The sequence below is a fragment of the Malaclemys terrapin genome, chromosome 1, assembly GCF_027887155.1.
Source record: "Malaclemys terrapin pileata isolate rMalTer1 chromosome 1, rMalTer1.hap1, whole genome shotgun sequence".
Classification (NCBI taxonomy): Eukaryota; Metazoa; Chordata; order Testudines; family Emydidae; genus Malaclemys; species Malaclemys terrapin.
In genome coordinates this window covers 7,838,520-7,857,674 of record NC_071505.1, presented here as the reverse complement: position 1 = coordinate 7,857,674, position 19,155 = coordinate 7,838,520, and the positions used below count along the sequence as shown (strand labels likewise).

The 19,155-nt window shown below is 41.5% G+C and overlaps 1 protein-coding gene across 1 annotated transcript in view; it reads left to right on the top strand.

Annotated features, from left to right (window-relative positions):
- Positions 1-19,155, top strand: part of EXOC4 (exocyst complex component 4) — a 592,122-nt gene that overhangs the window by 23,728 nt on the left and 549,239 nt on the right. The window contains exons 2-3 of the mRNA XM_054015768.1: positions 1,584-1,773; positions 6,469-6,663. Of these exons, the coding sequence (XP_053871743.1) occupies positions 1,584-1,773; positions 6,469-6,663 (385 nt within the window). The remainder of the gene's footprint in view (positions 1-1,583; positions 1,774-6,468; positions 6,664-19,155) is intronic.

Sequence of the window (19,155 nt, the reverse complement as noted above, 5' to 3'; positions counted from 1 at the left end):
ACTGTCTTGTTACACCCTGAATAGAGTGTTTCTCTTATTGGTGTTTTCATCTTCCAAAGATGTGTAGACAGGTCTCTTACCTTCCTGTTAATCCTGCTGTCCCTATTGCTGCCAGATGACAAGTCAATTTCCCCAATAACTGGTTGCATTTTCTTACTTCTATTATTTCCAGAGGTACTGGTTTTAGTTTTTGTCTAGACTTCATTATTTTAACAAGTCCAAAGTGAAAGCCAAATTGTACAGTAGTAGGGAGCAGCAGCATTCAGTGATTTTTTTCCCTCCCTCCTCCCTTCAAACCACTTGACCTGCTGCTCTGAAATATCTGAGTAGCCCTGGCAAGGAATTGATGAGCACTTTCACTCCTACAGCTTGGTTATTTGCATTCTGCTTTTAGAGTTGAGAGTGAGGGTCATTCTGGAGTTGTGTGCTGTGTCTTAAAAGGTGTAAGCCTCTGTCATAACAGGTGTACTAGGCTCCCTGTAATGTACTTCCAGATTTTCAATTCTGTAGAGTCTCGGGCTTAAATTTTCAAAAGCAGTTAGTGATTTTGGATACCTCAATTTTTGTATGCACAATCTGCAACACTTTAAAGAGTGTCATTTTCAGAGGGTGGGCACACAGCACTTCCTGAAAGTCAGGTCCATTTCAGGTTTCTCAAGTTGGACACTCAGACTCACTCTGCAATTAAAATAGTTCAAAATTCGTAGTCGTGTTTATAGCCCTCACATATCACAGTATGAGAACCTAGATAGATACATTCTATGGGTTTAGTGGGGGCTACATGAAGTGTGCCTGCGGTTCCACCTGGTTGTGAAGATACACCCAGTTGGTCAGTTGCTATCTCGCTAATAGAGTAGTTTAACTCTCTCCAGCGAAACCAAAAATTCCAGCTCTTCCAGGGTAACAAAAAGTGACATAGAAATCTAAATGAAAATTCAAACCCTTCTCTTTCTGGGTCACAGCCCTCCCTCAAGGGTCTGTTTCAATATTCATCTCTCTTCAGGGTATAACAAATGTTACCCTAAATGCCAAAATTTTTACAAACAAATGTTATAGTTATGATCTGTTAAAATCTGGCTATTGATCGTGATTATCCAAAGCCATGTCCTGGTTATCTTGGTGGGCCTTTTTGGTAATGTCACATCTCTGCACCAATTCCCCAATTCTTCTTGTCGGAAGAAAATCCCTATGACTCTTATGTAAAATGGGTGGGAGAACATAGAACAAAGAATTGGGGGCTGGGGAGAGGGGAGATTTTTCTTTCCCACCCCAGTTCCATTCCATTTCACCAGCCTGACTGGTGACCAGGTAATGGCTTAATGACTGATTAGTGCAATGAGAAAAAATACTTAAAAATAAAACTCTTAGAAGCAAGGAAGATAATTGTCTCATGCAAAGAACTATTGTTGCTGGATCTTGACTAAACTTTATACAAACATGTTTACCAGAGGTACTCTTCAGTCAATGGCATTTGAAGAATAACATAGTGGCTGCTTTCCAGCCCATGGTGTACTTCAGATTTAAGAGTTCCTGTGCTGGTAAATCACTTCTAAACATTGCCATTGTTTTGACCTTGTTGTTAGGACTCTCTCCACCAGTGATGATGTCGAGGACAGAGAGACTGAGAAGGGCCGTCTGGGAGAAGCTTATGAGAAGTGTGACCGGGATTTGGATGAGCTTATTGTTCAGCACTACACGGAGCTCACCACAGCTATCCGCACGTACCAGAGCATCACGGAGCGAATCACCAACTCCCGCAACAAGATCAAGCAGGTGAAAGGGCAGGCAGCACTATGTCTGGCATCTCTCTCGCTCTCTTTCCCCCTACCTCTGCACTCACCAGAAAAGGCTTCATGTGTTCAAATCTGTTTCTGCATTGCATTTCCACCTTTGCCCTTGTTCCTGTCCCTTTTGTGTTAATATAAAATTGACGTATCAAAGTTTTCATTCAACCCTTACTTCTCTAGTCCTGTCTCCCTTCTACTTGATATCATTTTCTGCTGAACCAAATATTGAATGGGGAAGATGCCATTACCTGCCAGCTTTGAAACTACCATCAGAGTTATTTAAATAGGTCAGATTCTCAGCTAGTGTAAATCAGTGAGTACCTGGCCTGATTTGTTACTTGACCCAGCAGCAGATCACCCAAATCTATACAGCTAAAACCTCTCCCATCTAGTCTATTCTGGTTCTTCTGTTGTGCCTATCAGGATGGTCTCTGATCATCTGCCACCTAGCTCATCTCAGTGACTCATCAGATGTCCACTGGCCCATTGAATATGAATTTTAAGGTCATTTGCATAATCAACTCTTGAGCGGTGCCTCCTGGTGTTCCTATATTTTGAATACTATATTTTCCTAAAATTTATTACTACTCTTGTAAATAACAGTGGCATTCTTAGCACTGGTGAGGGCTTACTCTTTGCTATTCTCTACCTCCAGTTCTGATTATTATCTCAGTTGGTGAATTCACCACTCTCCCAGCCCTTGTTTACTTTCTCTGTGGATTGCTGTACTTAAGCCTTGCACGCCAGATACATAAATTGTTCCATTGTCTGACTAGCGCCGTGGAGATCATGACTTGAAACCTTTCAGAGCAGTGCTCCAGAAGCAGTAAGCTATGACGCTTCTGAGGCAGCACACTGACCCTTCTGGTTTTTCAAATTCATTTAGCATTTTCAAAGCGAATGAGACCTCTCTGATCCCTTCGAGGGGTAAGAGTTCATTCTAAGGATTTATGTACAAAGCCTGGCTCTGTGAAGGCCCAGATCAATAATCTTAAACTTGAAATAAACTATAGCCCGTTTTCACCAAATATGCTAAGCTTTGCAGAGGTCAAAAGCAATCGTATAGGGACAATGACATTCCCATCTAAACTAATCACTGTGGGGGGGTGAAGGACCTTTGGATATTTATGTTTTCTGATTAGCTTTAGTCAACATGTGTTGAAGGAACTTTGCCCTATTCTCATGCGAGGCACCAGATATGATGCTAGACTCTGTGCCATTAGTCTATATTATGCTGTCAAGCTTTCCATTTTGATGTTCCTCTCCTTTGTTATGGGTGGATGTTCATATTGCAACAAACTTGGACAGAAACATTTGTGCAAAAGCAAAATGCTTTGTCTGTGTTTAGTAGTCCAGATATCTATGTTTGTGAAACAACTGTTTTCTTCAGCTCATATTTGCCCAGGCACTGAATCTTGTGGAGATGTGTCAGGGCCTGATTCTGATCTCATTTGTACGGGTTTTACGCCCATATAATCCCATTGACTTAAATGGCATTACAGGGTCATGACAGAGGAAAAGATGGGCCTGAGGAGGAATATGGTGTTCCTTAAAATACATCTTCAGGTGTTCACTCTATCATCTTTCATATCTCTCCTCCTGCTAACCTCAGAAATGCTGCTATCTGCTTCTTAAATTAACAGGGAAAAATGAAAAACTTCTCAAGGCAAAGCCGCTCTCTGGGTCACTCGTCTGTTTTGTGCTCGGACAAGGACATCAAGTTTCAAACATTTCATTCATTTCCATAGACTGTTTGACCTTTCTTAAAGTGGCCATCATTTTGTACAAGGCATCAACACTGCCACTAAGGCTAAGATGATACTGTCTAGTTTAAGGGCTTGTCTACACTACTCACCGGATTGGCGGGCAACAATCGATCCAGCGGGGTCGATTTATTGCGTCTCGTATAGACGCAATAAATCGACCACTGAGCTCTCTCCCGTCGACTCCGGTACTCCACCAGAATGTGGAGCGCAAGCGGAGTCGACGGGAGAGCGTCAGCTGTCGACTTACTGCAATGCAGACACCGTGGTAATTAGATCTAAGTACGTCAACTTCAGCTACGCTATTCACGTTGCTGAAGTTGTGTATGTTAGATCGACCCCGTGCGGTAGTGTAGACAAGCCCTAGGATACGCAACAGGGCCTGTGCCCAACAAGTGCTGTGTATGGCATTCAGTTTTTCTCTGCTGTTATGGAGCACAAAATTGTTGAGGTTTTCCCAGTGTCTGAAGATATTTGAAGGAGAGTCTGTTGGGTCTTGTGCCATCTAGAACCTTATCTTTGAAGCGGGGCTTTAATGTGTACGCTTCAGAGCATGGTGCTGTTGTATGTTAATTGACTCTATTAGCTGTTGTCTTTCTTTTGGTCCATCTGTATGTTTCAGGAAGTCTCATCACTTCATCCAAAGGAGGATAGAAGGGAAAAAGGTGCAGCTGAAGCATTGTTGTAGGGCCTTAAAGACTCTGTTACTTGAAAATAAATCCAAGGGCCTCTTTGCATTTGTAATTCAGTGATGTTAGAGTTCTGCCTAAGAAAGGCTTGGGCCCTAAATATTCATAGTTTATCACTGAAACCAGATAACTGGCGTAAATGCTGTGTGTGAAGTGGTGGTTAATTGCTTACTGATTTTAAGGCATTTAAATGATTATCCATTTATGGCATGCAAGCAAAATTGGGTTGTACTGACCTTATCCCAGGAACTAGGAAAGTTGGCAGACTTGAAAACAGGGTGAGATTAGTAGTTCTGGCCTGGGACTAAAGTTCAGAGATGTTCCTGATTCCTGTCAATAGGAATGTGATAGAAAAGCAAGAACTTCTTTGACAATCTGCAAGAGATGGCTTGAGATTTTAAAACAAAGTGAATGGCAGGCATTGCACTGTTTTTTCTGTGTGTTATAGTGTCATGATGTGTAATGTAGATGCTGAGCTGAATTTTATCCTACTTACAATCCATTTTGACATTCTTTCAGACATCTCGTTAGATAAACTCCATCTCTTGCTAACCAATCTGGTGTCACTTGATGTGACCAGGGTCTCAGGGGGGGCCATGCTGAGATTGCTCAATCAGGGCAAACTGCAAAGAATGGGGCAGACAATCCCCAAAACTGGAGGTTATTTCTAATACTTAGATTTACCAAACCAGCAACAAAACAGCTTCTACAATACCTTACTGAGTACTCAGAAGCCAGAAATACAGTTCCCTTAAAGCAACCCAGCGTTGTGCTCCCACCCAGACAGCCACATCAAAGACGATGAGGATTATTGAAAATCTTGTTCATCATATAAAAAGTTCTGTCAATCCCAAAAATTTGGACACATTACCCTCCAACTTAATGAATACTTCAGATCTTACCCAATTGGCTAAGAGAGAGTCTGTATTGGTTAAAAGATCATTATATACTTACAGATACGAATAAAGTTCTTAGGTCAGTTCATGGGAGAGATGGTGAGCTTCAGAGTTGCAAAAAGTTCTTTCAGAATTAGTTCCATAGGTCATAGTTCAATATCCAATATCAGGGTGACCCAGTCTGGAGCTGGGGACCTCAGTCTTGCGACTCAAACTTCTCCTGATGAAGCTTAAGTAGATCTGAGGTAACAGGCCCAAGACCCAAGAGTTCTTTTCATAGATCCCCGGCAGCCTCTTGACAGCAGGCATTCCTTGGGTACAGCATTGTGGCTTTGAAGTAGAATAACCTATTTCCTATGTATACAAAGGTAACTAGTTGCATTCATCAGCATAAGGTAATTATCCATTAAGCAGTTCATAGACAGTTTACTACAAACTTCAAAGAGAAATATAGACAACGAAATTATTACACTCTAGTTTCATCTAAATGTTAATATTCCCTTTTGATCTCTGAATCAATGGATATAGTAAGTGGCAGGAACCGTCTGTTTACATGGTTAACATCTAACAAGATATAAGTAAACACATACAATCCATATTAACTCTAATTGTCTAACAGTACAGGTTCACATTTCAAACCTCAAGTCTATGGCTATGTTAGCTATTTATAAGAAATAGTCCTAATTACCATCTATATACTTTTCTAATATGTCTTTAAAGATTGAATTTGGGTCATTTAGCCTGCTAGTTGCTTAACCCTTTCTGGTTTAATGTCACACCTGAGCTACTGAGTTAACAGGGATCCTCCTTTATAGTCCACTTTCATAAAATGAAGAAACAACTAGAAAAGAGGAGGAGGGAGAGATGCCACAAGAATTTAATAGGCAGACAGAAAATGTTTACAGAGGAACAAAATAGTAGCTATTTATTTACTTACACTAAACAATTGGCTTCCTGTTTCATGCCTAAATGCTGAATAAATGTTGGAAACAGCTGCAAGTAACTCTTTAGTCCTGGTGTTAAGATGAACATGTGTAGAATCCCATTAAGGCTATTCCAGTAAAGCATACACTAATAGCACAAGACTTGAATTAAGCCTCAGCACCTAGTTTCACTTCATTTCCCCTATGGTTGCTGTCATTATTTAGGGTGATTATATGATTCCCCTGTGCTACAGAGGAATAATAGGCTGGTTTTAAAAAAAATGTGGATTTGATTATTGCCATTTGAAACTCCTGTTAAAATGAGTGAGTTAGGGGAAGTGCTGACCATATGGCAGGCACCAAGAGAAAGGGCATTAGACTGACCTCATCTTCAACATGTTGCCTTGTAGGTGAAGGAAAATCTCCTGTCATGCAAGATGCTGCTGCACTGCAAACGGGATGAGCTGCGCAAGTTGTGGATAGAAGGAATTGAGCACAAGCATGTCCTGAATTTGCTGGATGAGATTGAGAACATCAAGCAAGTGCCCCAGAAGTTGGAACAGTGCATGGCCAGCAAGCACTACCTCAATGCAACTGACATGCTGGTAAGATGTGATACCTAACATTGATGGTCACCTGTACATTAGAGTCAGCTAATTCAGCTCTCTAGGTAAATAGATCTTTCTCTGTGTGCCCCCTGCTTGCTCTTCTCCTGCACTATTATTCTCTTTTACCCTGTTGTGTCACTTACTCTGTGCTTGATCTTCAGCCTGTCAACCTCTTTGGCTTCATTGCTTCCCTCAGCCTTTTCTGAAGTGGACTCTGGGTTGCTAATCTCCCTTCCTCCCCTTGTCTTTTGTCCATGGTTTTTTGAAGCCACCTTCTTCTTTGCACTTCATTGATTGCTTTCCTTTCTTCTGTGTCTGTGCACCTTGCCATGCTGGGTTTCCTACTACATTCATGACCTTGGTTCTTATTCTCACTGGTGACTTCCTCCACTGTACGATCCTTCTCTGAGCTCCATCTATTTCCTTTCCCTTACATCTCCTCCCTCACCGCTCTTGTGCTATCACCCTGGCCATCTCTCCTCTACCTTTCACTCTTCTAGAACCGTAGGACTGGAAGGGACCTCAAGAGGTCATCTAGTTAAGTCCCCTGCTCTCCTGGCAGGACTAAGTATTATCTAGGCCATTCCTGACAGATGTTTGTCGAATCTGCTCTTAAAAATCTCCAATGATGGAGATTCCACAACCTCCCAAGGCAGTTTATTCCAGTGCTTAACCACCCTGACAGCAAATTTTTCCTAATGTCCAACCTAAATCTCCCTTGCTGTAATTTAAGCCCATTGGTTCTTGTCCTATCCTCAGAGGTTAAGAACAATTTTTCTCCCTCCTCCTTGTAACAACCTTTTATGTACTTGAAAACTGTTATCATGTCTCCTCTCAGTTTTCTCTTCTATCCTCTGTCTTCTCTTCTCCAGACTAATTCTTCTTTCCAGACTAATCCTCTTCTTGTAACTACCTTTTCAGTCATCTGCCTCCACCTCCTTCTCTGCTGAGATTTCGCCAGCTTTTTTAGAAAAAAAGAAAATTGAATCTTGACAGCAAGAATTTGCCTCCTCCCTCTCCCATTCTCTCTCCCATTTCCCTTTCTCCAACTGGCAGGCCTCTGCTTTCTCATTCATCACAGAGGAGGAGAGGCTTCTTGCTTCACAACTCAACTCTCTCTTCTACTATTTCCCTCTAATTCCTCTATCTGTGCCCTTGTTCCCATTTCTTCCCACCTCCTGTAATTCTCTGCTCTTTCTCCATCCCTTTTATTTAAGTGCTCTTTCTCCTGGGGCTCATTTTCATCTGCTTTAAGCACACCTTTCATCCTCAGTCATGAGGAAGCCTCCCTTCACCCACACCCGCTCCTCCAATTACTGTCCTATTTCTCTCCCTTCCTGTTTCCAAAAACCTAGGGCATGGTGCCTAGACTTCATGACCAATCTAGATTCCACCCCCTACCAAAACTACTCTTTCTTTACCAATGACACTAGTAATCTTCTGCAAGGGGTGGGAGTTTTCTCTGTTCATATTGTTCTTGATTCCTCCACAGAATTTTGTTGTTTCTTGAAATCTTCTCCTTCACTTCCCTTCTTTAATATCATCGTCAACTCGGTTATCCTTCCTGTCTCCCAGGATCACAACCTTAGTGTTACCTTTGACTCTTCTCTTTCCGACCTTGTAATCCATCACTTCTCAAATTCCTGTTGCTTCTTCCTCTTCAGTATTGCCTGTCCTTTCTTCACTTTTCCCCACTGCCAAAACTCACTCTTGAATTCATTTTTTCTGGTTCCTCTTCTCTGTACTATCCAAAAAGTGGCTGGCTAAAGTTGTCTTCATTTCTCACCTCTCAAAAAATCTCTTTTCAGGCTTCCTGTTACTCTTGGCCTCAAACTCAAGCTCCTCATGTTGGCCTTTAATGACATACATAATTCTTCCCCCGGGTACTACTCCATATTGTACAACTCCATCCCTTCCTTCCTTTCTGACTCATTACACTCCTTCCAATCCTCTCATGGCTGGTTTTCTTCAACTCGTTGCACTCTTGCCTTTGTGCTTCCTTTCATGCCACCCTCTACATCTTGTCTGCCAGTCATCTGTCTCTGTCCTCCCTCCTTAAAAAGCTTTTCTTCCTGGAACCCTTTTTCAGCCTTGTTCTCCTCATCCTTCTTTCCCTTATTTGAACTATTGTCCTGTCTCTTGTCTGCCTTATTGTAAGTTGTTTGGGACAGGTCATGAATCTGTTTTGTAAAGCACTATGGACATTTCTGGTACTATATAAAATATTAAGTCAAGCCTGTTATAATTCTTGGAAGGTATTAATAGAGCCACAACTAGAAGAGCAGGGATGGCTAGGATTTACTTAGATTTTGAGGTATTTTTTGTCAAAGTCCTTGATGGAGAAAATACGTTATCTGGGGTGAGACGTATTCTCTTGTATTCAACAAAAACTGGTTAAGAAAGTGGAATAAATAGGCAATGCTCAGTGAAGAAAGAGTTAATGGTTGATACCCTGTGGTTTAATATTAGGACAGTTTAAACTCATTATTGTTAACCTGTTTTTTTCCCCCACTTTTCTGTTTTGACCTAGTTAAACCTGTTAAAGAGCTAGTGTGTTGGTCTTTAAAGAATGGTTGCACAGAGGACCATACCCTGACTTTGTGAGAGTGGTGTTCTTCCGGAGAAGAATAGTCCCATTTCCAGCCTGTGCCGAGTTCTGATTCTATTGCTATAGGAAATGAATAAGTAATGCTTTGTCTTCCAAGTGCTTTGCAAATATTGACTAATCCTTTGACTCCTCTGTTAGTTAGCGTCACCCCAGTTTCATAGATGGGAAACAAAGGTACACATAGCTGAGACTTGCACAAGGTCGTAAGGGAAGTGAGTGTTAGTGCCTGCTCTTTGTGCTCAGGCTGCTAGACAGTACCATGTTGGTTCTTCGGCTAGGGTTATCTGTTGTGATTCATCAAGGTACGTTGCTGTAAGGGGTTACCATTTAGCTTTTAAACCAAGAAATGCAGGGAAAGCTACAATAAAAACTGTATTCACGTATTAATACTTTCATCAGTACTTTTCAATTCCCATTTCAAGACAAGTGCAGCTATAATATATAAACACAATAACTTATCTGCATCCTGACTGTTTTAACAGACAAAAATTGGTGAGGGCTCATTGGCTTTTGCCATCTTCTTTTAATTCTTCCTGTTTGTCAATGTGATGTTATCATCATGTGCTGGCTGCAGGATAATACCTTTCTCTCTTTATATGATCTGAATATTGTATAAAATAATTATTAAACTGTCAGGGATGCAGAATGTTTATAGATGTGCTTGTCCTTTTGTTTCCCTCCTCAAGGTAAACAGCTGCTGTTGGTTTATAAAAAGCCTAAAGTGATCTGACAAGGCGCTTGTATCCCTTGCATTGAAATTGGAGCGCTGATTAATATTGTTGCCTGTAGCTTTGTGATATGTACAGTCTAAATTAGACCTTTGCAGCCTTTGTGTTGGGTTGATGCAAGCACATTAATGGCATAATTTCTGGTTGCTGCATCACATTTCTGCAGTCTGTTCTTTGTATTCCACTCACATTAATTGAAGTAATTTTGCCACTGAAGCGTGTTTCAAACCCTGCATTTAAATTGAAATTTTAATTCCCTTATTGTTTGGAAAAGATGGCTGAAGATGGCTTGTTACAGGTTTCATTATCACTCAAAACACTCCAGCTGCTGGTTCTAATGTACAATGACTGATTAATTCTGGAAAGAATTATTAATATAAAAATGGCAGCTTTTTCCCAATAGTATGAGCAAGATGCAAAGGTATTTTATGACAGCTCATGTTTGTATGAAGTTAGATTTCTTTTTTTTTTTTAAAGAAGTGGATGTTTTATTCAACTGTTTACATCAGTCTAAAATTGCACAGTTGAGCTTTGAACATCAATTAGGCAACTTCTATGATATAGCATCTCCCAAAAATTCATTGCAGAATTGCAGTTAAATACTGTTTGCTGAGCCAGAGAGGAGAATTTGGGGGCTCTGTACTAAACATGCCCAGCTCCCATTGAAGTCCCATTTGAGGTCCTTAATTATTTTGGTCTCCTTTTTATGTGCACATTTTTAAGAATCAATAGCTGTATAATTGGAGAAAGGATACATATATTAAGTATAAATAATCATTACTAGCAGCACCATGTACTCTTTGGTAGTAATTGGGCTTATGTCCACTAGTGATTGACATAATATATAGCATCAAGCGGAGTGCCCCAAGGGTCGGTCCTGGGGCTGGTTTTGTTCAGTACCTTCATTAATGATCTGGAGAATGGTGTGGACTGCACCCTCAGCAAGTTTGCGAAGACACTAAACTGGGAGGAGTGGTAGATATGCTGGAGGGTAGGGATAGGATGCAGAGGGATCTAGACAAATTAGAAGATTGGGCCAAAAGAAACCTGATGAGGTTCAACAAGGACAAGTGCAGAGTCCTGCACTTAGGAAGGAAGAATCCCATGCACTGCTACAGACTAGGGACCGAGTGGCTAGGCAGCAGTTCTGCAGAAAAGGACCTAGGGGTTACAGTGGATGAGAAGCTAGATATGAGTCAACAGTGTGCCCTTGTTGCCAAGAAGGCTAATGGCATTTTGGGTTGCATAAGTAGGGGCATTGCCAGCAGATCGAGGGATGTGATCATTCCCCTCTATTTGGCATTGGTGAGGCCTCATCTGGAGTTTTGTGTCCAATTTTGGGCCCCACGCTACAAGAAGGATGTGGAAAAATTGGAAAGAGTCCAGCAGAGAGCAGCAGAAATTATTAGGGGTCTGGAGCACATGATTTATGAGGAGAGGCTGAGGGAACTGGGATTGTTTAGTCTGCAGAAGAGAAGAATGAGGGGGGATTTGATAGCTGCTTTCAGCTACCTGAAAGGGGGTTCCAAAGAGGATGGATCTAGATTGTTCTCAGTGGTAGCAGATGACAAAACAAGGAGTAATGGTTTCAAGTTGCAGTGGAGGAGGTTTAGGTTGGATATTAGGAAGAACCTTTTCACTAGGAGGGTGGTGAAGCACTGGAATGGGTTACCTAGGGAGGTGTTGGAATCTCCTTCCTTAGAGGTTTTTAAGGTCAGGTTTCATGAAGTCTTGGCTGGGATGATTTAGTTGGGAATTGGTCCTGCTTTGAGCAGGGGATGGGTCCTAGATGACCTCCTGAGGTCCCTTCCAACCCTGATATTCTATGATTCTAAGAATATTCACTTGAGGAGGTCTGATATTCTTCACATAGTACATTGTGGACTGATACTGAGGACGGTGGGAGAAAACACTGGGATGAGCCAGGTATTAGGAGGAGTAGAAAGGCACTCACTTGAACAGTGAGCCTGGAGGGAAAGGCTGTGATGCTAACTGACAAGGTGACTGCAACAAAGAGTCCGGGTGATGCGGTGTGAAAGTGAGAGAGACAGGACTGGAACAGGAACAGTCTGGAGAGAACAACACAGTAAAAGAGGCAGTTAGAGGCAAAAAAGCATTGCTTAAAAATTGCAATTCAAATCCTACTGAGGAAAATAGGAGTATAAATTATGGCAAATCAAGTGTAAAAGTCAAGTCAGTCTGTGGAACTCATTGCCAGGGGATGTTGTCAAGGCCAAAACTATAACAAGGTTCAAAAAAGATTTAGAAAAGTTCAGTGAGGACAGCTCCATCAATGGCTACTAGCCAAGATGCTCAGGGATGCAAGCCTATGCTCTGGGTGTCCCTAAACCTCTGACTGCTGGAAGCTAGGACTGGATGATGGGCTGGATCACTCAACAGTTGCCCTGTTCTGTTAATTCCCTCTGAAGCACCTGGCATTGGCCACTGTCAAAAAACAAGATAGACACAGTACAGCTCATCCTCTTCTAGTGCTGGTCCATATAGAGGATGACAGCCTACTGTTGCTATCCGTTATTCTGTTAGCTCAAGTGGCAGAGGTCTGTGCGGTGGCTCTAAAGGTTCCAGCCCTGCTGATGTGATGTCAATGTAATGCCACATGATGGAATTTGTTTTTCAGTTTGTTTAAACCTAAGAAATTACACACTAAAGAAGAAGAAACAGTATGTGATCGTGTAACTAAAGATTGTATCAATGTTAAAGCCACAAGGGGAGCAAACTAAGGATGCACAGGCAACCTTGAGTCTGGCATTTCCTAACTTCTTAGTGCCTGACTTTGCAGCCTTGCTATCCTTTTAACAGATTTTTTGTGTTAAATATTTATATAGGTAACTTTTATATTAACTGTATACTTGCACACTCTCACTTCCCCCAGCACTAGAACACAGCTACCGCTATGGTGGAATGTACCAGCTGTTTAACAAAGCACACTAATGTTACATAATTAGGCTAGCAGCGAGAATGGATTTCTTTTCACATCCTGCTTTACTGTGAATACTGTAAACCACACCAGTGTGCTCCCTGGGAGTTTGTTTTATTATTCTATCTCCTTATATGGCCTCCATCACCAGTGTCTCAGTGCCTCACGATCATAAATTAATTTATCTTTATAGCACCCTAGGGAAAGTAGGGAAAACTATTTATCTCTGCTTTTCAGGTGAGACACAGAGAGGCTAAGTGACTTGCCCCAAGTCACAAAGAGAGTCTGCGGCAGAGTGGGGAACTGGACTCGGATCTTCTAGGTCTCTGAGTGCCTAAACCATGAGACCCTCTTTTCTATCTATTCTGTGGAAATTTTACCCGAGGAGATAAAAATTGTGGGTGGGGTAGAGATTAGATTTTCTTCCCATCACATTGGGTCAGGGAGTTTGCCAACCCTCTTAGCTTTTTTATGTTTTTTCCTTCAAATATTAAGTGCTCCTGTTTAGGTTTCCTTGTGCCAGCGAGAGAAGTACGTAGCTCTCCTTTTATGCGTTCTACGGTGAATAATAGCATCCAAGATATCCCTTGAGAGCTGGACCTACTCCTTGAAGCCAGGTCGCATTGTTGCCAACTTCAGTTTAGTCTCTAGGACTGAGCTTGTGAAGATTACTGTTTGTTATTGCATTCGATTAACAGCATTCAGCCTAATATCATTTGTTCAGAATAGGAGCCTAGATTGCAGTTAAATTAGGTCGTTTTCGGTTGTGCTGATGCATGTTGAGTTCACCGTCTGCCTCCGTATTGTGTGATCTCTGAATCCTAGCTCTCTAGAATCTGTCCTATCTTTTTGCGTAATTTATTTATTAATTTATTGAGCATGTCGCTTTGCTTAGTGCTGTGCAACACAACCACTACCCTGAGGCGCTTACAAGCTAAACTAGACAAAGAAGCTCTGATACCCAGAACGCTGCGCAAATCAGTCTCTTTGTGGTGGTGTTACAGATTGCAGTCCAGCACTGAGGCTTTGATGCCGAAGTAAATTTTTAAAGTGGGACTTGGCTGATGAGAAGTTCCTGGGAAATGGGAGACTTGTTCATAGACACATGAAAAAGTGCAGAGATGAGTGTAAGGACAATGAAATAATCAGTCATGACACAGGCTTGGGATGGAGGAACAGGAGGTATAGGAAGAAGGGATATAGAGGGGAGAAGGGAGGAATGAAGGGTTGCAGAAGCTTGTATGTGAGTTCAAGTTCCTCATCCTTGACGTGGAAGGTGATGGGGAGGCAGTCAAGTGTTTTAAATAATTGAGATGTTTTCCTGGGGAAAAGAGGAGAAAATTGTTCTGCTATTTTTCCACTCCCAGGCTGGAGGTGCACTAATTGGTTGCCATTTAACCATCTCCTACCTTTCCCTGCATCTCACATTAGTAGCATACACTGGCAGTTAGGGTGGGAAGTAGAAGTCTTATCAGGAGGGATGAGCTGGAGGGCTGATGAGAAGCGCAGTCAGGAAAGTAACAAATACTTTCCTCATGGATTGTATTTTCTAAATGGACAACCAACTTAATATGGGACAGTCTCCACTATTCACCAAACTTTTGGTGAATCTATTCACCAAAATTTGGGTTATTGCTGATAATGTATTCTATGACTTTTAAAAAACTAACTTTGTATTTGTGGATAATCTAACACTATACCCAGTTGTATAGACACTCTTTTCCAACCTATGTATTATATATATTTTTTTAACATTAGCTTTAATAACATTTTAGAATCTGTTCCAAGGTAATGTTGGATATCTGTAATCCTAGATGGAAATTGAAGCAAGTATGTAGCATCGTCCTGCCAGTATGTGGTTGCCCTGAGCAAAAGCTCAGGTTAGTTGTAAACTGTCAATCTAGAAATCCTTTATAGTAAACAAACATTTGTTGGCATTAATATTGTACATAATTAAAATTTGAAAAAAATTGAACACATTTGTTACTATTTATATACTTTGTTCACTATCTACATTTCTCTCATCTCGGGCAATGAAAATCAGTAAGGGCAGTTTTTCATTGTTTTCATCAGTTTTGCTTTCTGCATCTTCCTGCTGCAGTGTTTTGCTTTCAAACACTTCAGCAGAATGTGTTTGTTTAAAACAAATGTTTTCATTGGAGTTTAAAAAAAGTAGTCTGTTGGTCCTAGCATTTATAGAGGCATATTTTTACAAAATTTAGAGTTTGGGCTATATTTAAATGTTGTCCCCTTTAAATAACTCAAAGAATAGTACTTCCAACATTTTTTGGGGGAGGCCGTTCCATGTTCTAATACATCTTCCATTGGGAAGTTGCCTTGATTAAATAGCCAGAAATCTGTTTAAAAAAGGAAAATGTGAAATTTACGTTCCTGTGGATTTTGGTGGACACGTTGCTGTAAGCATTAAGACAAACAAGCAAACAAAATCCCTCCTGACTCTGTTAAAACAACTCATTCATAATCATTTTACTCATCGGCATAGCTGATAATTTCTGTCATTGGTGATAGCTGTAGGATTTGACTGGGGAGAGAAAAGAAACAGGTCCTTTATTTTTATTGTAGCTAAAGTTTGGTGAGAGTATGTTCTAGTGATTAGCACATGAGTATGAGAGTAATGAGTCCTTATTCTTATTTATTATGTTGTATTACCATAGTTTCTAGGAGCTCTAGTGATGAAATAGAACCTCACTGGGCCAGGTGGTGTAAAAACACAGAACAAAAAGACAGTCCCCGCCCCAAGGAGCTTATCGTTGAAGTATAATTCTAGCCCTGGCTCCGCTGCTGGTTTACCAGGCAAGGCACTTAAAATGCTGTGCCTCAGTTCCCCTATATGCTAAATGGGTATATTATTCTAAGATGTTGTTTGTATTATTTGTTTACCTCAAAGTGGCATGATAAGACTTCGTTTATTAGGTTTATTAATTTCCTTATAGAAGGCGTTTGTGCTAAGTAAGTGTTAGAACTGAGCTGGAAAGAGGTTCTGTTTTTGTATTGTTTCTCTTGAATTCAATTTTCTGATCCTGTTTCAGTTTTTTTTTTTAATTTGCTATGATAGATTTAAAGATATTTGAAAGTAGAAATTCATAAGTGGAGTGTTTCTTTCCCTTTGTAACATCTTATCATTTCTTCCCTTAATGTACTATCAATAACTTCATCTCATTCCTTTTATCCTGTGAATTCCATTATCTGAGGGAGTCTGTTGCATTAAACTGTTAGTGCCTAATATTTGCCTCATTTGCATTGACACATGCTTGACCTCAGCCCCTCCACTCTTAGTTAATGCACCAACAAGCACTGATATCTCTCTGGAGTATTATCATTTGGTTGTTAGCTCAACTAATAACAACCATTCATTTAAGCTGATGAAAGTTTATTAAATAAAAAACACACAGTAATGAAGGTGGAATGGAGGTAGCTAGCATCCTGTTTTTACTGGTGAGAGTTTGCTGAGTCTATACGAAAGCTACTGGATTTTCTATGGAAATGGGGACACCAGTCCAGTTGTGATCAATTATTTGGTTTAGAAACGAGCGTTTTTGAACACTTAATTTGATCTCCACTGATTACAATGTAGACGCAGTAATAAAAATTTAGACCGGGGTCAGCAACCTTTCAGAAGTGGTGTGCCGAGTCTTCATTTATTCACTCTAATTTAAGGTTTTGCGTGCCGGTAATATATTTTAACGTTTTTAGAAGGTCTCTTTCTATAAGTCTATAATATAGAACTAAACTATTGTTTTATGTAAAGTAAATAAGGTTTTTAAAATGTTTAAGAAGCTTTATTTAAAATTAAATTAAAATGCAGAGGCCCCCGGACCGGTGGCCAGGACCCGGGTAGTGTGAGTGCCACTGAAAATCAGCTCGTGTGTCACCTTTGGCACACGTGCCATAGGTTGCCTACCCCTGATTTAGACTTTTGCTTGAGATAATCAGCTCTGTCTGTCTAATGATACATCCCCTCTTGGATGTGCCATCCAAATAGCTTTGTGGTTTACATTTCCATCCTTTCACACATGGGATTCATACCATAGCTTAGAGGTCTTTGAGCAAGAAACTTTGGTTTAATAAGGAAAAATGTAGTGATGGCTTGCCTTTCAATTGATCAAGAAAAAAAAAGTTAAATTTCTAGCCAGCACCATCCATTATATAATTGAATGAAAATCCTTTATTTTGCCAATGGAATCTTTGGTAGTTTTTTATTAAGCTGACTTATCAAGGCTGTTTTTGCAACATTATTAACCACTTAAATTTCTCTTATAATGCAGCTGTAGTAATGTTTTTTGCAGTAATCACTGCTTCTTCAATTATTTCTCTTTAATTCTGAATCTCATAGTTCTGTGCCTAGTAAATTATGGAACATGTATTGAGAGAGAAATCACTCAAGATCTAGAGGATAGTGGAAAAACATAAAGCATACATCTTGCCAAACAAACTTGATTGCATATTAAAAATAGAGCTGCAGAGTCAGTGGATGAAGGGAAAGGAGATATACTATTATCTACATCTCTACCCCGATATAACGCAACCCGATATAACACGAATTTGGATATAATGCGGTAAAGCAGTGCTCTGGGGGGGCTGGGCTGCGCACTCTGGCGGATCAAAGCAAGTTCGATATAACGCAGTTTCACCTATAATACGGTAAGATTTTTTTGGCTCCCGAGGACAGCATTATATCGGGGTAGAGGTATATTTGTTTTACCATAGTACATAGGAGCCGCAGTCATGGACCTGGACCCTGTTGTGCGAGGCGCTGTACAAACACAGAACAGAAAGATGGTCCCTGCCCCAAAGACCTTGCATGAGGGGCAGCATGGAAAAAAGCACCAAGGTGCTCGTTTGAAAACGTGGTAAGTGGGTGATAGAGGCTGGCATTATTGGCCCATTGGAGGTGAGTCAACATGTCAATACTGAATGAGAGATGATTGATAGGATATGCCATGAAGGGCCTTGAGAGTGAAGACAGGCAGCTTGTGTTTGATGCAGTAGAGAAGGGGGGACCCAAGTATAATATATTTGTATTTTAGTAAAACATTTAATACAACTGGGATGAATTTGGCCTAGTGTGACTCCACTGAAATCAATCCAGTTACCAGTGGATAAACTTGGCACAACGTTGCATGAAATCTTGCCCTCAAAAAGGCTTGGATAGAAACACTGTCGCATAGAACGCCAGGGTTATGCTAAACTGCCCATAAACAAAGGTTTATGTAAAATGTTCCCATTTGGGGAGGAAGCTGTGGTTACCTCTGGAGATTGGTGTTAATTCTTGTCTCACAGAATATCTTCATTTACTATAAATGGCACGTTGGTGAAATTTGCAAGCAATACTAAATTGAAAGGAGTTGAAAATGCCATTGACAACGGAGAAACAGGACAAAGAAGGAGCTACAGAGATTAGAAACATAGGCTGAAAATATCAGGGAATCAACTTGGAAAACGGCAAGCTGAGAGACATGGGAAAAAATAATTCTTTGTAATGCAATAATAACACGAGGTCCTGCATATGATAGCCGCCCCATTGTGCTAGTTACTGTACAGACAGGTAGGAGACCATCTCTGTTCCGAAGACCTTACATTCTACAAAGTACGCTCAAACTCTGTTTAGTGACAGTTAAGGTTGAATCAAGACTTAAGGTTGAATCAAATGGCTGCGCAGTAGCCTATTAAGCGCTGCGCAGGTGCTCAGGGCTGCGGCGGGGAGCGATGCCTCTCCCCCAGGCCCGGACCTGCCACGGCAGGGAGAGGCACCTCTCCCCCAGCCCGTCCCGTCTGGGACACTACCGGCTTTATAATGGCGCCAGGCCCGTGCTCGACAGGGGCCCCGCTGGCCTGGCACGACGCTCCACTTCACTTGCGCTGTGGCCCAACAGCCGCAGCACTGGCTCCTCTCATTTCTGGCCCCTCCTCTGCACTCCTCTAGGCCCACCGGCCCAGGGCTTTCTCCCCTCCGCCTACTCGCTCCTCTCAATCGGCCAGCTGAGGGCTTCTCTCTCCGCCCCTGCCCTCCGTCACCAGCAGGCAGCAGCTGCCGGCCAGTGACGGTGAGGGGTGGTGTGTGGAAAGGAGCCCACAGCCACTGCTGCTCTGCCGGGCTGCTGGTGAGGAATGGTCTGCCGCTTTGGGCTCCCCTGGGGAGCCCGAAGCCACGGACCATCACTGGTGGCCCAGACTGTAGACGGACTTGCTGCGGC